At 37.3% G+C, this 21,152-nt stretch overlaps 1 protein-coding gene and 1 long non-coding RNA gene across 2 annotated transcripts; both read right to left on the minus strand.

The window, feature by feature from the left end:
* Window positions 1-7,204: 7,204 nt before the first annotated feature.
* On the minus strand, window positions 7,205-18,153 carry LOC116593267. Its single transcript, XR_004286847.1, has 3 exons — window positions 18,017-18,153; window positions 7,576-7,682; window positions 7,205-7,344 (listed from the first exon to the last, which is right to left on the minus strand). It is a non-coding gene; the product is annotated as an uncharacterized LOC116593267 (long non-coding RNA).
* Window positions 18,154-18,869: 716 nt separating this feature from the next.
* Window positions 18,870-20,274, minus strand: LOC116593480 (NKG2-A/NKG2-B type II integral membrane protein-like). Its single transcript, XM_032347755.1, has 3 exons — window positions 19,952-20,274; window positions 19,434-19,511; window positions 18,870-18,955 (listed from the first exon to the last, which is right to left on the minus strand). Exons 1-3 carry the CDS (start codon window positions 20,136-20,138, stop codon window positions 18,870-18,872), a joined length of 351 nt encoding a protein of 116 aa, XP_032203646.1. The 5' UTR covers window positions 20,139-20,274.
* Between the last annotated feature and the right edge of the window lie 878 nt (window positions 20,275-21,152).

Consider the following 21,152-nt stretch of genomic DNA (forward strand, 5'->3'; position numbering starts at 1 on the left):
CCTTTCTGCATTTTCTTTGGAACTGAGTGCCTGCAAAGAATATCTGTCCTGCTCTGGTACAACCACAGTAAATTATGAAATGGTTTAATCTTTCTCTGAATTTAGTACTGAAGTGAGTACTGTTTAACTCTGGGATCTAGAATAACAAGCTCATATTGTTCAACACCTAATGTATATTCTCAGAAAGTCAGGCACAAAAAATTATACCACATTGATCTATATATTCTTGATTTCTCCAAGATTCTTTCTTTCTTCTCTTTTTTCTTTTCTTTCTTTTTATTACTTTTTTTTCATTTTTCAAGGATAGAACTTAGTGATTCATCAGTTTCATATAACACCCAGCACTCATTACATCAAGTGTTGCCTTAATGACCAACATCCAATTTTCCCTTCCTCCCACCCACCTCCCCTCCAGCAACCCTCTGTTTCCTAGAGTTCAACATCTCTTATGAATTGCCTCCTTCTCAATTTTCATCTTATTTTATGTTTCCTTCCCTTCCCTATGTTCATCTGTTTTGTTTTTAAATTCCACATATGAGTGAAACAATATGGTATTTGTCTTTTTCTGGCTGATTTATTTTGCTTGACATTATACCATCTAGTACCATGCACATCATTGCAAATGGCAAGATTTCATTCTTTTTGATGTTTGAGTAATATTCCATTGTATATATACCACATCTTCTTTATCAATTCATCACTTGATGACATCTGGGTTCTTTCCATAGTTTGGCCATTGTGGACATTGTTTCTGTGAACATTTAGGTGCCTGTGACTGTTCTTTTCATTACATCTGTATCTTTGTGGTAAATACCTAGTAATGCAATTGTTGGGTCATAAGTTAGCCATATTTTTTACTTTTTGAGGAATCTCCATACTGTTTTTTAGAGTGTCTGCACCAGACTGCATTCCCACCAACAATATAAGAGGTTCAGGAACACAACAGACAAGTCCACTTTCACTGCTGTTGTTCAACATAGTACTGGAGGTCCTAGGCTCAGCAATCGGACAACAGAAAGAAATAAAAGGCATCCAGATCAGCAAAGAAGCAGCCAAACTTTCACTCTTCACAGACAACAATGATAGTCTATGTAGAAAACCCAAAGACTCCAACAAAAATTTACTAGAACTCACACAGGAATTCAGGAAAGGCGCAGAATATAAAATCAATGCACAGAAGTCAGTTGTACTGCCATATCCTAACAATGAGACAGAAGAAATAGAAGTCAAAAAATGTATCCCACTTATAATTGTAACTAAAAAAACAACAAAAACAAAACATAAGATATTAGGAATAAACCTAATCAAAGAGTACTCTAGGGGCTCCTAGGTGGCTCAGTGGGTTGGGCCTTGGCCTTCAGCTCAGGTCATGATCTCAGGGTCCTGGAATCAAGCCCCACATTGGGCTCTCTGCTTGGTAGGGGGCTTGCTTCTCCCTTCTCTCCGCCTGCCTCTCTGTCTATTTGTGATCTCTCTCTCTCTGTCAAATAAATATATAAAAAATTAAAAAAAAAAAAGAATCTGTACTCTGAAAACTATAGAACACTCATGAAAGAAATTGAGGAAGACACAGAGAAATCAAAAAGCATTCCATGCTAATGGATAGTAAGAACAAATATTCTTTTATATTTTTTAATTAACATATAATTTGCCTCATGGTACAGGTCTGTAAATCATTAGGCCTACACATTTCAAAGCTCTCACCATAGTATATACATACCCTCCCCAGTGTCCATAACCAGCCACCCTATCCCTACCTCCCACCCTCCAGCAACCCCCAGTTTGTTTCATGAGATTAAGAGTCTCTTACAGTTTGTCTGCCTCCTGATTCCATCTTATTTCATATTTTCCCTCCCGACCCCCAAAGGTCCCCCACCCTGTCTCTCAATTTCCTCAAGAACAAATGTTCTTAAAAAATCTATCCTACTCAATGCAACTACAGATTCACTGCAACTCTTATCAAAATATGATCAGCATTTTTCACAGAGCTAGAACAAACAATCCTAAAATGTGTATGGAAAAGAAAAGACCCCAAATGGACAAAATAATGTTGAAAAAGAAAACCAAAGCCTGAGGTTTCACAATTCTGGACATAAAGCTGTATTACAAAGCTATTATCATCAATTGTGTATGGTATTTGTTTTTAAGATTTATTTATTTCTTTGAAAGAAGGGGATAAGGGCTGAAAGCAAGGAAGAGAGAGTGTTAGCAGCTGGTACTGAACATGGAGCTGGATGCAGGGTTGGTCTCATGACCTTGAGGTCATGACCTGATCAGACACTTAACTAACTGTGCCACCAGGCACCCCTCTTTCTACTCTGACTACATACTTGATTAACTCCCTATAAATACTGTTCTGTGTGTATATTAAGAAGCTTCTCTCTTACATTCTCCCTTCTCCATGGTGAAAAACCCATATGTGTAGATGGGATACTCAACACTGGAAGGAAAAGAGCTCTTCATTGTCTTAGGCCATTCATGTTGAGAGGGATTATTGACAGATAAGATTTTATTGTCATGTTCATATCTTCTGCCCATTTTTGATATGATTATCTGTTTTGTGTGTGTTGATCTTTATAGATCCTGGATATCAACCTTTTGTCTGTACCGTCATTTGCAAATATCTTCTCCCATTCCGTGGGTTGCCTCTTTGTTTTCTTGACTGTTTTCTTGGCTGTGAAGAAGCTTTTGATTTTGATGAAGTCCCAGAAGTTTATTTTGGCTTTTGTTTCCTTTACCTTTGGAGACATATCTTGAAAGAAGTTGCTGTGGCTGATATCGAAGAGGTTACTGCCTATGTTCTCCTCTAGGATTCTGATGGATTCCTGTCTCACATTGAGATCTTTTATCCATTTTGAGTTTATCTTTGTGTACGGTGTAAGAGAATGGTCGAGTTTCATTCTTCTACATATAGCTGTCCAGTTTTCCCAGCACCATTTATTGAAGAGCTTGGCTTTTTTCCACTGTATATTTTTTCCTGCTTTGTCGAAGATTGTTTGACCATAGAGTTGAAGGTCCATATCTGGGCTATCTGCTCTGTTCCACTGGACTATATGTCTGTTTTTATGCCAGTACCATGCTGTCTTGGTGATTACAGCTTTGTAGTAAAGCTTGATATCGGGTAACGTGATGCCCCAGTTTTATTTTTGTTTTTCAACATTTCCTTAGCGATTCGGGGTCTCTTCTGATTCCATACAAAAAATGGGCAGAAGATATGAACAGACACTTCTCTGATGAAGACATACAAATGGCTATCCGACACATGAAAAAATGTTCATCATCACTAGCCATCAGGGAGATTCAAATTAAAACCAAATTAAAATACCACCTTACACCAGTTAGAATGGCCAAAATTAACAAGACAGGAAACAACATGTGTTGGAGGGGATGTGGAGAAAGAGGAACCCTCTTACACTGTTGGTGGGAATGCAAGTTGGTGCAGCCTCTTTGGAGAACAGTGTGGAGATGTCTCAAGAAATTAAAAATAGAACTTCCCTATCACCCTGCAATTGCACTACTGAGTATTTACCCCAAAGATACAGATGTAGTGAAAAGAAGGGCTATCTGTACCCCAATGTTTATAGCAGCAATGGCCACAGTTGCCAAACTGTGGAAAGAACCAAGATGCCCTTTAACAGACGAATGGATAACGAAGATGTGGTCCATATACACTATGGAGTATTATGCCTCCATCAGAAAGGATGAATACCCAACTTTTGTAGCAACATGGACGGGACTGGAGGAGATTATGCTGAGTGTAATAAGTCAAGCAGAGAAAGTCAATTATCATATGGTTTCTCTTATTTGTGGAGCATAACAAATAGCGTGGTGGACATGGAGAGTTAGGAGAAGGAATTTGCGGGAAATTGGAAAGGGAGGTGAACCATGAGAAACTATGGACTCTGAAAAACAATCTTAGGGCTTTTAAGTGGTGCGGGGGTGGGAGGTTGGGGGAACCAGGTGGTGGGTATTAGAGAGGGCATGGATTTCATGGAGCACTGGGTGTGGTACAAAAACAGTGAATACTGTTTTGCTGAAAATATATAAAAAATAAATTAAAAAAAGATTTTATTGTCATCGTGTTGCCTGTGAAGTCCTTGTTTCTATGGATTGTCTCTGTCTATTTCTGTTCTGTATCAGTCTTGGGGTCCTTCTCCCTTTATCGCACCCCTCCCCTTAATATTTCTTACAGGGCCAGCTTAGTGGTCACATATACTTTAAGCCTCTTCAGGTCCTGCAAGCTTCTTATCTCTTCAACTGCTCTGAATGACAGCCTTGCCAGGTAAAGAATTCTTGGCTGCATATTCTTCTCATTTAGCACCCTGAAGATGTCTTGCCAGCCCTTTCTGGCTTGTCAGATTGATGTGAATAGGTCTGACGTTATTCTGATGGTCCTCCCTCTTTACATAAGGAATCTCTTCCTCTTAACTGCACTTAAAATTGTATCCTTCATTCTAAGATTTGCAAGTTTTACTATTACATGCCTGGACATTGGTCTGCCCTCATTGATCTTGGGAGATAACCTCTCTGCCTCTAGCACAGGATTGTTTGTTTCATTCTCCAGATTCATGAAGCTCTTGGCTACAGTTTGGTCAAATATATCTTCTAGTCCTCTCTCTCTCTCCACCCCTTCAGGGATCCCAATAATTCTGACATTGGAAAGTTTCATGGCACCATTTATTTCTCTAATTCTGTTTTCATGGATTTTAAGCTCTGTTCCAAGGCTCCTTCTACTCTTTCTTTTCTATCAGTTTGTCTTCAAGATCACAAATTCTTTCTTTGGCCTCATTTGCCCTAACTGTTAGAGTATCTAGATTAAATTGTATCTCATTGATAGCATTTTTAAGTTCTGCCAAATCTGGTCTCACTTCTGCCCTTAATGAATCTATGTTGCCATTAACAGTTTTCTCCAGCCTGACTATTGTCTTCATAACTACTACCCTGAAGTCTATTTCTGACATCTTGCTTGGATCCATATCCGTTAGATCTGTGGGAGAGGCCATTGTCTCTGGAGCTTTTCTTTGTTGGGTGTTCTTCCTCCTCATCATTCTGTTGAGTTGTGGTTGAGAGGATGCACAGCCAAAAATATAAACCACTATCCAGTCAAGGAGCACCTGGTAATGTTCGGAGCAAACAAATGTTACCACCAAATAAAAAAAAAAAAAAAAAAGAAAAAGAAAAAGAAATAGAAAAAGTAAAAGTAAAAGAAAAAAAACAATTCCAGCCAAAATGCGCCCCAAGAGTAATATTTGTAAAGTACAAAAACAAGAACAAGCAAACAAATAAAAGGATAAATAAATAAATAACCAGGTGGGCTGTTGGGAAGTGGTTATAATCCCTCAGTGTGGGCAAGGAATGCCCATTTCTGTTATTTTTGGGTGTATTTTGTTTTCTATGTTAGAGAACTCAACTTCCCAGACATACAGAGAAATTAAGTTGTGTGTATATAAAGGTATTATTGAATAGGGAAAAAAAGGACTTTATATATATATATATATATATATATATATATATATATATATAAAGAAAAAGAAAAAAGTATATGTATAATACATTCAAGTTAAAAAGTTACTATGGAATATGTTGTATTTTTTTAATTATATTTATTTATTTGACAGAGAGAGAAATCACAAGTAGGCAGAGAGGAGGCAGGCAGAGAGAGGGGAGAAGCAGGCTCCCTGCTAAGCAGAGAGCCCGATATGGGGCTTGATCCCAGGACCCTAAGATCATGACCTGAGCCGAAGGCAGAGGCTTAACCCACTGAGCCACCCAGGCGCCCCTGGAATATGTTGTATTAATTAAACACCAGTTGAAATGGAAAGTATGTTAGAATAACAAAACAAGAACAGCAAAGAGCAGGAATCATGAGAAATAATTAAAAATAAAGAGAGAAAAAAGTTGTTATCTCAGAAATATACAGGCTGTGAGGCAATATCAAGGCTTAATAAACTTGTTTCCCCTGGTGTTGGGGTTTTCATAATTTTATGGGCACCTTGAGTTTGTTGTCCTCTTGTTCTTTCAGCTTATCTTCTGGGGCAGGGTTCTGCTGTGTTGATTTTCAGTTAATCCTGCGTGGGTGGAGTTGTGCTGGCCCCTATCATGGGACAGGGCTTTATGGAAACTGGTTTTTCAGGCTTTTGTTCTTGGAGGCTTTTCTTACCTAGTCACTTTTCATGACATTTCAGAGGGTCAGAGCAAAGTAAACTGTCCACACCCAGACCTCTGCCTTAGGGAGAAGCCACCCTCTGCTCCTTTCTGAATCATCCAGAACACAGACTCCCCCTCTGCAAATCCCATTGAATACTGCAGCCTCCCACAGGTGGCGTGCATTCCCAGCGACCCTCTCAGTGGTTTCCTGAGACCTCCCACTTTTCTCTGTACCCCTGTGACACAAAAACCATGAGTGATACCAGTTTGGGCAAGTCCATCCCTGGTGGCTGCTGCTCCCAGGACTGTGGTCTCCAGACAAAGTTGGGTCCTCTCAGCTGCAGCGAAGCAGTGGGGTGGAGGTGACTATGGTGGTAGCAGTAGCTGTCAAGCCCCAGGGACGGCTGACATAAATCCCCACTGGGTCCTCTCAGGCACAGGTGGGCAGTAGTTGTGGCCAGTCCACACCTAGGTCACCTGGTCCCTGCAATTGTCCCTTAAGCACCTTTGTTTTTTTTGAACACTGTTATCAGTCCCTTCCTCTCTTGAAGACACCCATCTCAAATGTATCACTGGTCCCCAAGCATAGGGCTCTTTTGACCTGGGGTATTGATTTCCAATGGCTGGTTTCTTTTGCCTCTCCCCCCTTCTGTCCTCCAACATCTGTCTGTGCAAACCCAACTCCATCTTTTGGATCCTCAGCCTCATAGAGAGCCAAACATGTATAATCTTATATTCAGGCTGATTTCATGGGTGTCCAGAGTAGCTTTGTAGCTTTCTAGCTAAATTTAGGAGACTGGTTGAAATGCAGTCTCACACTCTTCCGTCCCCCTTGGTGGGACCTTCAGTAAGAAGCCATTCTAGTGAGCGATGCTGATAACAGGTGCGGCCATGCATTTGTGTATTCATGGGTAATAGAGGAAATCTCTGTACCTTCTTCTTAATTTGCGTGAACCTAAAATTGCTCTAAAAATTATAACTGAAAAATATTATGAGATAATAATTTTATGACTTTTGAAAAAATGAGAAATATGTTCTTTATAGATGGTGAGGTAGAATTATACCAAAATTAGGTAACTAAAATGCCTGAGCTTACAAATATATATTTTTTGATCCAAGCAGGATTCGAAAGAAGTTTTATTTGAGTAAGAGTTGAAAAAGGGACACTTCTCGTCACTCTCTGAAGAAACTGATGACCTGAAATACAGAGAATTATATCTCAGTACTCTTAAAAATATGAATCACAATATTCTGAAAAAATAAATAGTTGATTTAGACTAATAGCTGTACATCTAAATCTGAATATTTCTCATTTCATTTTTTATGGAAACATTTTCACAATTGTGTTATATAATTGTTCACATATTGCATTTATTCTTTGTAAGATTAATCCTCTTGAGGCATAAAACAAGTGGTCAAGAAACTTACACTTTAGGAAAGGAGGTGGAGACTTTTGGCCACACAGATGAATTAATACTGATGTTCTGGGAATCTCTCCTAATCCATGAAGAACGAATTAAGAAGCTCAACAAATACTATGAGAAAACAAAAATTTTTTTGGAAGTTGGACAAGACTTTTTTGAATTTTGCAATAACATAGTTCATTCTTTCTTACTTTACAGATACTTTCAAATTTTAAAGTAATGTTACACACAGGACATGTTATAAAAATATCTTAGTAGAAACAAATGAAGAGGGGTTGGGAGTCAAGATGGCAGAGAAGTAGCAGGCTGAGTCGACATCAGGTATCAGGAGATCAGCTAGATAGCTTATCAAACCATTCTGAACACCTACAAATCCAACAGGAGATCAAAGAGAAGAAGAGCATCAATTCTAGAAACAGAAAATCAACCATGTTCTGAAAGGTAGGACCAGTGAAGAAGTGAATCCAAAGTGACAGGAAAATAGACCTCAGGAGGAGGGGCCAGCTCAAGGCAAGTGGTGGATCAATGGAGCATAAAATCAGAACTTCTAAAAGTCTACTCCACTGAGGAACATCACTCCAGAGGCTAAGCTGGTGTGAAGACCACGTGGGGACAGCATGGCCTCAGGTCCCGTGGGGTTACAGAAGGATCAGGGCTGTCTGATACCCTTTGTCTTCTGATTGGGGCATTTAACACATTTACACTCAGGGTATCTATTGAGAGATATGAATTAAGTGCCATTGTATTGCCTGTAAGATGACTATCACTCTATATTGTCCCTGTTCTTTTCTGATCTATTATTTATAGGCTCTCTCTTTGCTTAGAGGACCCCTTTCAATATTTCCTGTAGAGCTGGTTTGATGTTTACAAATTCTTTTAGTTTTTGTTTGTCCTGGAAGCTTTATTTTTTTAATCTCTCCTTCTATTTTCAATGATAGCCTAGCTGGATATAGTATTCTTGGCTGCATGTTTTTCTCATTTAGTCCTCTGAATATATCATGCCAGTTCTTTCTGGCCTGCCAGGTCTCTGTGGGACAGAACAAAGGCAGTCCTGAGAGGAAAAAATATAGTGATACAAGCCTTTCTCAAGAAAAAAGAAAGGTCTCAAATACACAACCTAACCCTACACCTAAAGGAGCTGGAGAAAGAACAACAAAGAAAGCCTAAACCCAACAGGAGAAGAGAAATCATAAAAATCAGAGCAGAAATCAATGAAATAGAAACCAAAAACAAACAAACAAAAAAACAGTAGAATAAATCAACGAAGCTAGGACCTTAGTTCTTTGAAAGAATTAATAAGATTGATAAACCCCTGGCCAGACTTACAAAAAGAATAGAGAAAGTACCCAAGTGAATGAAACCGTGAATGAAAGAGGAGAGATCACAACCAAAACCAAAGAAATACAAACGATTATAAGAAATGTTATGAGAAACAATACACTGGTAAATTTGACAATCTGGAAGAAATGGATGCATTCCTAGAGACATATAAACTACCACAACTGAAACAGGAAGAAACAGAAAACCTGAACAGACCCATAACCAGTAAGGAGAATGAAACAGTCATTAAAAATCTCCAAACACACAAGAGCCTAGGGCCAGACGGTCTCCCGGGGGAATTCTACCAAACATTTAAAGAAGAATTAATGCCTATTCTCCTGAAACTTTTCCAAAAAATAGAAATGGAAGGAAAACTTCCAAACTCATTTTATGAGGTCAGCATCACCTTGATCCCAAAACCACACAAAGATCCCATCAAAAAAGAGAATTATAGACTAATATCCTTGATAAACACAGATGCAAAAATTATCATCAAAATACTAGCCAATAGGATCCAACAGTGCATTAAAAGAATCATTCACCACGACCAAGTAGGATTTATTTCAGGGCTGCAAGTTTGGTTCAACACCTACAAATCAATCATTGTGATACAATATATTAATGAAAGAAAGAACAAGAACCATATACTCTCAATAGATGCTGAAAAAGCATTTGACAAAGTACAGCATCCCTTCCTGATCAAAACTCCTCTTAGTGTAGGGATAGAGGGCACATACCTCAATACTATCAAAGCCATCTATGAAAAACCCACCACAAATATCATTCTCAAAGGAGAAAAACTGAAAGCTTTTCTGCTAAGGTCAGGAACATGGCAGGGATGTCCATTATCACCACTGCTATTCAACATAGTACTAGAAGTCCTAGCCTCAGCAATCAGACAGCAAAAAGAAATTAAAGGCATCCAAATTGGCAAAGAAGAAGCCAAACTCTCCCTCTTTGCAGATGATATGATACTATATGTGGAAAACCCAAAAAATTCCACTCCAAATCTGCTAGAACTTGTATAAGAATTCAGTAAAGTGTCAGAATATAAAATCAATGCACAGAAATCAGTTGCATTTCTTTACACCAACAACAAGACAGAAGAAAGAGAAATTAAGGAGTCAATCCCATTTACAATTGCACCCAAAACCATAAGATACCTAGGAATAAATGAACCAAAGAGGCAAAGAGTCTATACTCAGAAAACTATAAAGTACTCATGAAAGAAATTGAAGAAGTCACAAAGAAATGGAAAAATGTTACAAGCTCATGGATTGGAAGAACAAATATTGTGAAAATGTCTATGCTACCTCAAGCAATCTACACATTTAATGCAATCCCTATCAAAATCCCATCCGTCTTTTTCAAAGAAGTGAAACAAATAATCCTAAAATTTATATGGAACCAGAAAAGACCTCAAATAGCCAGAGGAATGTTGAGAAAGAAAGCCAAAGTGATCCAGAAGCTTGTAGTTCCACAATTTGGAGAAGATGCAGAAAGCAATGGTCCTGGTGCCACAGGGGAGACTCAATCAGCAGTGGAAAAGGGACTGAAATAGCCCATTGACTTTTTAGCTCAGAGTGATGATTTTGCTTGGTAATGAATGAGGAAAATCCATACATGTGTCAGGAGAAGATGACTGGCTAGGAACCAGGAGCCTAAAAGAACAGGTTATTATTTTTTTTTTTTTCATCAGACTTGGGGTTGTGACCCAAGAGACTCTAGATCTCGATCAGTGTGTCTTCCTTGCTGACTCTCCCCTAGCTTCAGGAACCATAACTGCACATGCTTTCTCCCAGACTTAGGCTGCAGACTTCTCCAGCCTTTGGGTATTTGGGCCCCAAATGACCCAAAGCTCAAGGGCAGGATGAGAGAAGTCTTGTGGCCTAGTCTGGCCCAAGGGGACAGGCTACATGGTCAGCAGGAATGTTTCTCCTGCACTTTTTCTCAGGTGTCTATAAAATTATTTCCACTCCAGAGGGGGGAAAAAATATTAGAGGTTGCAATTTTTCTGTCAAGCGCTGTGGCTCCCATAAATATAATAGGAAAATGCTGTTAGTAAAGGACAACAGAAGAGTTGACATGAGCTCTCTGTACACTCTTGATTGATGGAAAAAAAATATGCACACATGGAGAGGAGACCAAGATGAGCCAGTAGAAAGTAAAAGGAGAAGGAGACTTGAGAACTGATATTCCAGTTGTGAGCACTTCCTTCTCACACTCACATGCACACACACACACACACACACACACACACATCTCATGGCAGAGCATAGAAGTCCTATTGACCTGCACACTTTGAACACAGTCTTTAAGAGAACTTGAGGTAAAATCTAATCTACAAAGTCAAAAGGACAATTCCTAGGAATGCAGGCTAAAAAATAAGAATTTGGTAACTCTGAACAAAACCATTAGCCGGCAGATTTGAGCAGAGAAGATCCTGCAATAGAAACTGTGCAACTTACAGAAAATACAAATCTAGGAATATGAAATAGAATGCATGATGACTAAATTATATTATCAAAACTATCTACCTAAAAATTTTTAAAAAAATGAAAAGAAACTGACAAATCTTTTCCACACTAGTGGAAAGCATAGGTCAATATAAACTTCTACTGAGATAAGAATATTGTTTATTAGAAAAAAATCATTTTATAGTACTATTTATAAATATATGGAAATTACAAAGAAAACAGTTCAGAAAACTAAATGAACATACGATGGCAACAGTAATATAAGAAATACCAACAAAGAAATAAAAATATATGAATAAATTAGAGAAATTCTTGGTTTATCACTATATACCTACATGAAAATACACTAAATTGGCTCTCCAGAAAATTTGAGATACATTAGAAAAAATTGATGACATTGAGGAGGGAATAATGGATTTACTCATCTCACAGAAAGAGAACAAAATAAAAAAGAAAAATTAACACAGTCAGAAACCTTCAAAACAGTACCAGGAAAATTAACATAGGTCTAAATACAATCTGAGAAGGAAAAGAGAAGCAGGGGGTGGGGGGTGGGAACAGTGCAGAAAAATAATCATAAGTCACAAAGAATGAACGACTTCTTAAATAATTTTAAATAATTTTAAATCATTTAAAAAATATTATGACCCCAGAGGCTCAACAAACTAATAATAGAACTATATCTATAACTCAAAACATAATGAAATGACTGAAGAACACATGCCAACACAGAAAAGAAACACTCCTGAAGGAACAAGGTGGAGCATGAGGTGACTGAATTTGTGTGAAAACCATGGAATGGGTGATACATCTTCCATCTCCAGCAGCCCGAGACCACATTATCTACCATAGAATCCACACATGCCATGGGCACAAGTTAGATAGGAGTGCGTCACACCAGTATAAGAAGCCCCAGGCCATAAGTCCTCCATGGAAACAATAACTTAAAAATATATCCTGGGACTCATGGGTGGCTTAGTTGGATAAGCTTCTGCTTTTGCTCAGGTCATGATCACAGGGTCCTGGGATCAAGTCCTGAACAGGGCTCCTGGCTCAGAAGGAGGCCTGCTTCTCCCTCTGCTTGCCACTCCCTCCTGCTTGTACTCTCTCTCTCACACACAAATAAATAAATAACTCTTTAAAAAATCAAAATATACCTAAACACAAACTAATGTATATTCAGTCTAATCATTTTGATTGGGGAGCCAATACCTTCAAAAGGAAAGGGACAGTATCTTTCACAAAAGATGTTGGGAAATGGACTTTCACAAATGGTTGGGAAAACAATTTATTTGCAAAAGAATGAAATTAGATGCTTACATTTACACCATATACTAATGTTAACACAAAATGGACCAAATACCTAAACACAAGATACAATAAAACTATGAAATTCCTTGAGGAGAACATAGAGGGAAGTAGACAACATTGTAGCTCCAATATTGCTTTGGGGACTCTGAGGTCAACATGCTATATCGGACAGCAGAAAACATCCTCTTGGGAAGACCTTCTTCTCATGGATAAGATAGGAGAGAGTGGGATGATATTTTTAAAGCAGTCAAAGGGAAAGACAACTGTCAACCAGGAATACCTTAGTCGGCAAAGCTGTCATTCAGAAACGAAGAAGAGATAAAGATTTTCCCAGAATCCCAGGGGATGGTGTGTCAAAGTTTTGCAACATGCAAAACAGATAATCATGTCAAAAAATAGGCAGAAGATATGAACAGACACTTCTCCAATGAAGACATACAAATGGCTATCAGACACATGAAAAAATGTTCATCATCACTAGCCATCAGGGAGATTCAAATTGAAACCACATTCAAATACCACCTTACACCAGTTAGAACAGCCAAAATTAGCAAGACAGGAAACATGTGTTGGAGAGGATGTGGAGAAAGGGGAACCCTCTTACACTGTTGGTGGGAATGCAAGTTGGTGCAGCCACTTTAGAGAACAGTGTGGAGATTCCTCAAGAAATTAAAAATAGAGCTTCCCAAGGGGGTAGGAGAAGAATAAATGAAACAAGATGGGATTGGGAGGGAGACAAACCATAAGTGACTCTTAATCTCACAAAACAAACTGATGGTTGCTGGGGGGAGGGGGGTTGGGAGAAGGGGGGTAGGGTTATGGACATTGGGGAGAGTATGTGCTTTGGTGAGTGCTGTGAAGTGTGTAAACCTGGCGATTCACAGACCTGTACCCCTGGGGATAAAAATATATTATATGTTTATAAAAAATAAAAAATTAAAAAAAAATAGAGCTTCCCTATGACCCTGCAATTACACTACTGGGTATTTACCCCAAAGATACAGATGTAGTAAAAAGAAGGGCCATCTGTACCCCAATATTTATAGCAGCAATGGCCACGGTCGCCAAACTGTGGGAAGAACCAAGATGCCTTTCAACGGATGAATGGGTAAGGAAGATGGGGTCCATATACACTATGGAGTATTATGCCTCCATCAGAAAGGATGAATACCCAGCTTTTGTAGCAACATGGATGGGACTGGAAGAGATTATGCTGAGTGAAATAAGTCAAGCAGAGAGAGTCAATTATCATATGGTTTCACTTATTTGTAGAGCATAACAAATAGCATGGAGGACAAGAGGAGATGGAGAGGAGAAGGGAGTTGAGGGAAATTGGAAGGGGAGGTGAACCATGAGAGACTATAGACTCTGAAAAACAATCCGAGGGTTTTGAAGGGGCGGGGGGTGGGAGGTTGGGGGAACCAGGTGGTGGTTATTGGAGAGGGCATGGATTGCATGGAGCACTGTGCATGGTGCAAAAACAATGATTACTGTTAAGCTGAAAATAAATTTTAAAAAAATTAAAAACAAAAACAAACAAAAAGCCAATCTTACAAGGTAGAAAAAAGGGTCTAATAAAATTGTTGTGTGCATTTTCTTGGAATACTAAGAAAAGGAAATTACATGTGAGTAGCAATCTAAACTGATTCTGATAATATATATAAAAACAATGAACTACAAGATAAGTAGATTTACTGAAGCAATACCAAGTTGGATTTACATTTGAAATCCCATTAACTTACTCTGTCACATTAGCTGAGTAAAGAAGGTCAAAGGATGTAATTTCTCTGATGCAGAAGATAAAACTAATTTTCATTTTTAATTAAAAAACATTTAGACTGATAGAAATAAAAAAGAAAACACCCATGCAAAGACCTAGAATAGATATGATAACTCTGAGAAGAACTAATATAAAGCCACTGTTTATAAAAGGACAATCTTTAAAGTATGGATTGACAAAAATATATACAAGATCAAAGAAACTGAAGAGAAAGTGTGAAGTTCATACCCACATATATATGGAATGCTGATTTTGGCAAGGATGTAAAATCATTCCATGGAGAAGTATAGCGCTACAATAAATGTTGTGGAAACAATTAGTATCAAATGAAATTAATAATATATACTTTATACCATATTCAAAAATGTTTAAAAAGATCATCTATAGTGCAAATGATAAAATTTCAAGATGTATTAAGAAAAATATCTGACCTAAAGTTGGGCAGAGATTTCTTAGAAAGAAAGAAAACATGATCTAAAAAGGAACAAACTGATGAAGTGTAGTTCCTTAAGATAATGTCTGCGCTTTGAAGAGAAAGGAAAGACAAGTCATAGACTTGAGAGGAAATATTTACAAATAATACATCTAATAAAATACTTGCTGCCAGAATACATAAAGAATTCTCAAAATACCATAACAAAAATTAAAAATATAACAAAAATATTTCAAAATACTTCATCAAAAAGCATATGTTGATGGCAAATAAATACAGAGAAAGTTGCTCAACATTATCAGTCTTAGGAACATTCACATTAGAACCACTACGTATCAGAATTCCTATTCCAGCAAGAAGGAGAGGATATGCTGCTAGTCCCTACTTCCTCCACCAAATACAGGTAAAACACCTGGATATTATACACAAAACAATATAACATTCAAACAGGCGATAAGAAAGTTGACAGAACTGTGCCCTCTATCCCCGATGACACGGTGGTGAGCGCTCTGGAATTTCTTTTTGCCTCACATATCCCAGACTGGTGAGCAAACCACAGACAGCAAAGTGCACAGACAAAAGGCCCCAAAATGTTTTTTTTCTCTCTAGTCAAAATAATAGAAAGAAAAAAAAAAAGACATGCTATAAAGACCCAAACAAGCAAAAATGTAGATACTAAGTTAGTAATTTCAATCAGCCACTGACTATTCAAGGGGCACATCACTCAGGAATGCAGGAGAAATCAAGACATTCTGAGATAAAGGAAAACTAAGGAAAGTGTCACCTCCACACCCACTCTGAAAGAACTGCTAAAGGGAATTATCCAAACAGAAATTAAATGGTAACAGAAGGAATCTTGCAAGAATCATCAGGAAGAAAGGGAAAACAAAAGAAAGTATAAAACTATCATTAGGTCTAAGGGACATTGCTTCAACTCTAGTGTCTAAATTGTTTGATATTTGAATGAAAATCATCAGTTGAAGCAAAGTGAAAACATTCATGTAATTCTCAACATAAGTAGAGAAACATTTAAAACAAAGTAGAAATGAGACACAGTAAAGGGACATCAGGGAAGGGAAGGCTTTACATTTTACTCAGAGTGCAGTGGGTTGTGACAGACTGTGTAGACTAATATATGTGTTTATAATTTTCTGTATAAAGATACATACTATCTACATTGTTTATATGAAGCCAATTAGAACATATGGGGACATGTATATGACGATATATGTATAAAGTTATTTATGAAGAAAAGCGACTTTGCTTTACATTATGCTCCATCGATTAGGTTTATGATGTAGAAAACTTCACATTTATCTCACTGCTTCGCAAATACAACATCACCAAAAATAAATTCCAGTTGGATCAGAAACTCTAATTAAAGTGAAAAATTAATAAATAAAGAAAAAAGATAAAAGTAATATGGGAAATTATGTTTATGAACTTTGACTAACTTCTGAAATAGGTTCAAATAATCACTAACACCCAAATGATATATGGGACCATGGTAATATTAAAATTCTGATCATTAAAGGACTCCAATAGGGGAGTAGAAATGCAATACACAGCTATTCCCATCTTGTAAACTCAAAAAAAGAACTCATATTTAAAACATGATAAGGACTTCCAAGAAGACAGAATAAAACACCATTTAGGAGAAATGAGTGAGGGACACACTCGACTCCTTCTCACTGAATAGACTATCCATATAATTCACAGCCCAGGAAAAAAAAATGATACTGTTATATAACCACCAGAACTTTTTGTCATAATTTTTCTTAAACCTCTGAATTTTTGGATCAAGGGACTACTTGGTACAATGTATTTACACAGAGGGGGACAAGATGGCAGGGAAGTAGGAGGAGGCGCCTTTTCAGTCCATACCCCAAAGTGAGCTGATTACCTACCAAAGAACTCCGATCACCCATGAAATCAGCCTGAGATCAGAATTATGCACGTCTGGATCTCTACAGGGGCAGAAAATGCCAGTGGGCAGAGAGGTGCACGGAAGGCCCAGGCTGGTGCTTTCGGACCTGCGCCCCGTTCTCAGAGCCTGAGACCCGCGCGCGACCCACAGTCTCCCCTGAAATTGGTGCCCGCAAGCCGGGTGCACACAATACATTAGATAAACAGGGATAATGTAATATATGAAAGACATACATATCTATGACCGGGCAATTTCATACTAATGCTTAGAAGAAAATGTATAATAATCATATGTAAATACAATTATAATGTTACATTTATGCATTGTTATTTTGACAAATGTGTTTTTTATATTTCATAAATATACTATGCACTATGTAGTTATGTATAATAAGTTATTATAAATACAATATGTGGAAAACACACAGAAAAAGTCTTTTATAAAATAAATATTCATAATATGCACATACTCAAAAGGATGTAAGTTTCTGAGAATAGCTTTTAAAATGTCCTATTCATATAAGAGAGCAGCAGTGAAAATTCACAAACTATAGACAAATGGAATGATATAGACGGATCGCAAATATCAAACAAGAAGAAAAGAAGATACACATAATAATGCATACTGCATGATTCCATCAATATATATGCCAAGAATTAGCAAAGACATTTCACAGTATTAAAGTTGGCAGGGCTAATAGAGGCTCTAAACTTCTCGCTCATGATCTGATTTGTAATTATGTTCTGACTGTTTTGTGATGAATATGCACAGTCATATAGTTTTCTTTTTTTTAAGAAAACTATATGACTGAGCAAAGAGCCTGATGTGGGGCTCAATCCCAGGACCCTGAGATCATGACCAAAGCCAAAGGCAGAGGCTTAACTCACTGAGACACCCTGGTGCCCGAATCATATAGTTTTCTTGATGTGTGGTAAAAAATACAATAAGATTATTTCAGGCAGAAGATCATTTATTATAAAAGTATGGCTTTCTATGAAAAGCAAGAACTAGAAATTATTAAATGTATATTTTTTAAAAGGTATAAAAATAGTAAAATATCATAGAGTCAAACTATGCAATAGTAACAGACTTTAAAATAAATAAACAAGAAATATGTATGACTATATGGATGAGATCTACAAATGTAATATTAAATGATCAGCATTTAATAAAAGCTGCAAACATTTGAAACCTCACCATTTCCTCTTCATCCTCTATGGAGAGCAGGGTAGAGCTCTTAGAAGCACAGGACAACCGACTCTCATTCCATGATTTTCTTTCAGTGCTAATGTAATAGCAATTTTTGGAATATGTAATCCACTCTTTTGGACAATGACCACATGAGTCAGCTAAAGAAAGATTATGAGATATTATCCAAAAGGCTTTGGATATTAAAACTTGCAAGTTTGCAACTTTCATATGTATACACAAATGTTATAAAACACATCATTTCACCCTCACAAGCGGGCAAAAATAAAACACATGCACACTCCCAGAAGAGTCAGGCTTTCATCCCTTACTTACATGCCAGTATAAAACAAAGAAAAATGACCATCTTTACATGTACTTCAAGTCCCTGAACAAAACGACTTTTTTGGAATTGTATAATGGTTTATATCATATAATGCTAAAGGAGGAGTAAATTTGAGACCATTGGTAACTATGGGTATAGTAACTTTATTTTAAGATCTATTTATTTATTTGAGAGAGAGTGAAAGAAAGCATGAACTTGAGGGGTAGAAGGAGAGGGGGAGGGAGAGAGAATCTCAGACTCTGCACTGAGCAAGGAGTCGACGTGGGGCTCAGTCCCAGGACCCTGAGTTCATAACCTGAGTCAAAACCCAGAGTCAGATGCTTCTCACTGAGCCATACAGCCATCACGTATGCTGATTTTAAATTAATATTTCCTCATACTGTTGTGTAAGAGGTAATATTTCTCCTATACTCATCAATTATGAAAATTTACTATGTAAATTTCTAATTCATTTTCCCCCAAATCATCTATTATCATCCTTTTCTAGCTTAAGATACCTACAAAATACACGTTATCCTAATACCAGAGTTTTGGAAATGATTTTCTACCTTTCTGGGTCTTTATTTCCACAGACAGCTTGTTCTGCACCGGTCCTGCAGTAACTAGAAAAATTAAAGCAATGTTCATAAAACAATATTTAAATAAATCATTATGATTTGAGTTTCTTAGTTTGAACTTTGTTATATTGTTTAGAATGAGAAAACTGTAACAAAATTGATTTTACCCATAAAAATTAAATAAAATAGTGAACATGTGGGGGAAGACAATTCAAAAGTTTAAAGAATCAAACCTCACAGTCTTCTGCAGTATTTGGTTTAAACAGTCTCAAGAGCTAACTTGTATATCTCCATAACGTCTCTCCCATAATTTATATTTCAGGTATGAAATTGGAATATTTGTGTAATACGCTCTATATAGAGCTATTCCGTTATTTCTACTTTTGACAGATTCAGAATAGCCATTCCACACTTAGGACATACATGCTTTAAATTGAGGTAATACCATTCCGTAATATTGTGCAACATTCCGAGCACCGATGATCATTAAAGTGAAAAATTCCCTTGTCATTGAAACACTTACAGGGAATAACAGCTATTGTGACCACAGTGGACAACAAGACAAGGCAGATGATTCCCAGGATCCCAGCAATGACCTTCCCTGGACATGAAGGTAAAGAGTTGGAAGAGAAATAAAAATGCTCAGAAAACATGGATGGAAAACAATCATTTAGGAAATTTACATACAAGAGAACCAACAAATCACAGGGAGTCACATATAAAAATTTGGATCCCAAACTTGCATCAATCATCATAATCTTCTCTCAGAATATAACATTACATTTGCAATAAATATATTACCCCCATGAGATTGGGTTTAAGGCCATGAATTACAACACTTGAACAAGGCTCATCCTCAGATTTCAATTACAATACCATATTCCAGCTCCAAGCTCTGATCCACACAAATGAAAAATATGGGAGATCATTCCCTACTCATTTCCTGCACCTCTGCTCCCCAGGTGCACATTCTAGAATAGTATACTGTGTCTGTATTAAGTATTTAAAGGTATTAAGTATTTAAAGGTAATTAAGTATTACCTTTCCATTGGTAGTTCTTGCCATTCCCTTGAAGATCCCGAGAAGCATCTTGAAGAGTTAATTCTGCATACGTTATTTCCTGCTCTGTTCCCAAAATGCCACGTTTAGTGCCCTCAGCTTTCACTTGCTGTCTTCTTAAACCCTTAACCTGACTGAGTTCTGCATAGGTAACTCCTTGGTTATTCATCTCTGCAGCTGTGTGGTGTCAGGCACAGGGCTGGGACTGTACTGAAGGACTTGATGAATAGTGTATGCAATGACAAGATTGCAGGGACAGTCACAGTGGGTGGAGTGTGTGGTGAGTGGTAGTACTCATCTGCTGTTGAACACTGTAAAATGTAAAAAATGTAAAAGTAATGTAATGTAAAAAATATAAAAAACAATGTAACTGTAAAACGATGTAAAAATGTAAAATGTAAAAGCTCTGTGGAGCTTTAAAAAAGTGCTTCATGATGAAATAAGTGGTTTTTATAATGATATTCTCTGTTTGACATAATAGTATTGGTTGGAAATATGTAAAGCAACAAATTATTGAAGAAAAAAATTCAGGAATAGTATTGTCCTCATTAATGTAAGGCCAGATTCCACAGAACAGGTCAGCACTATTGGAATAACTGGGTTAACATTTAAATGCTGCATTAGAATGAAAATGCTGCACCAATTTTTTTGACAAGTTTTAAATGCATTATTGGTTAAAAAAATTGAGTCCCCCAGATTAGGAAATATTAGTTTTGGCACATATAGGAATTTCCTGGAGTAAATTACTTTTATTTAAGACTCAGGTTTCTTTACTAAAATGTCATGTAGTGGTATCAAGTGTGGTATCAAGTGGTATCAAGTGAGTAATTGTGGCATTCGAAGAAACAGTTGTTTTTTTTTTAAGCTTTTATTTATTTATTTAACAGAGAGACAGGCAGAGAGAGAGGGAGAGGGAAGCAGGCTCCCTGCTGAGCTGAGAGCCCGATGTGGGACTCGATCCCAGGACATTGGGATTATGACCTGAGCTGAAGGCAGCAGTTTAACCCACTGAGCCACCCAAGCGCCTCAGAAATTGTTAAGTTTTAAAGGAAATCTTTTATGTGTTGAAAATGTTACATGACACAATAAATTTATCCAAACCCTGAAAAATAATGAAATCAAAAACACAAAACTATTTTTTAAAGTACTTAACACCAGAAGTTGACAACTGATTTAATAGTAA

The sequence above is a fragment of the Mustela erminea genome, chromosome 6 (assembly GCF_009829155.1).
Source record: "Mustela erminea isolate mMusErm1 chromosome 6, mMusErm1.Pri, whole genome shotgun sequence".
NCBI lineage: Eukaryota > Metazoa > Chordata > Mammalia > Carnivora > Mustelidae > Mustela > Mustela erminea.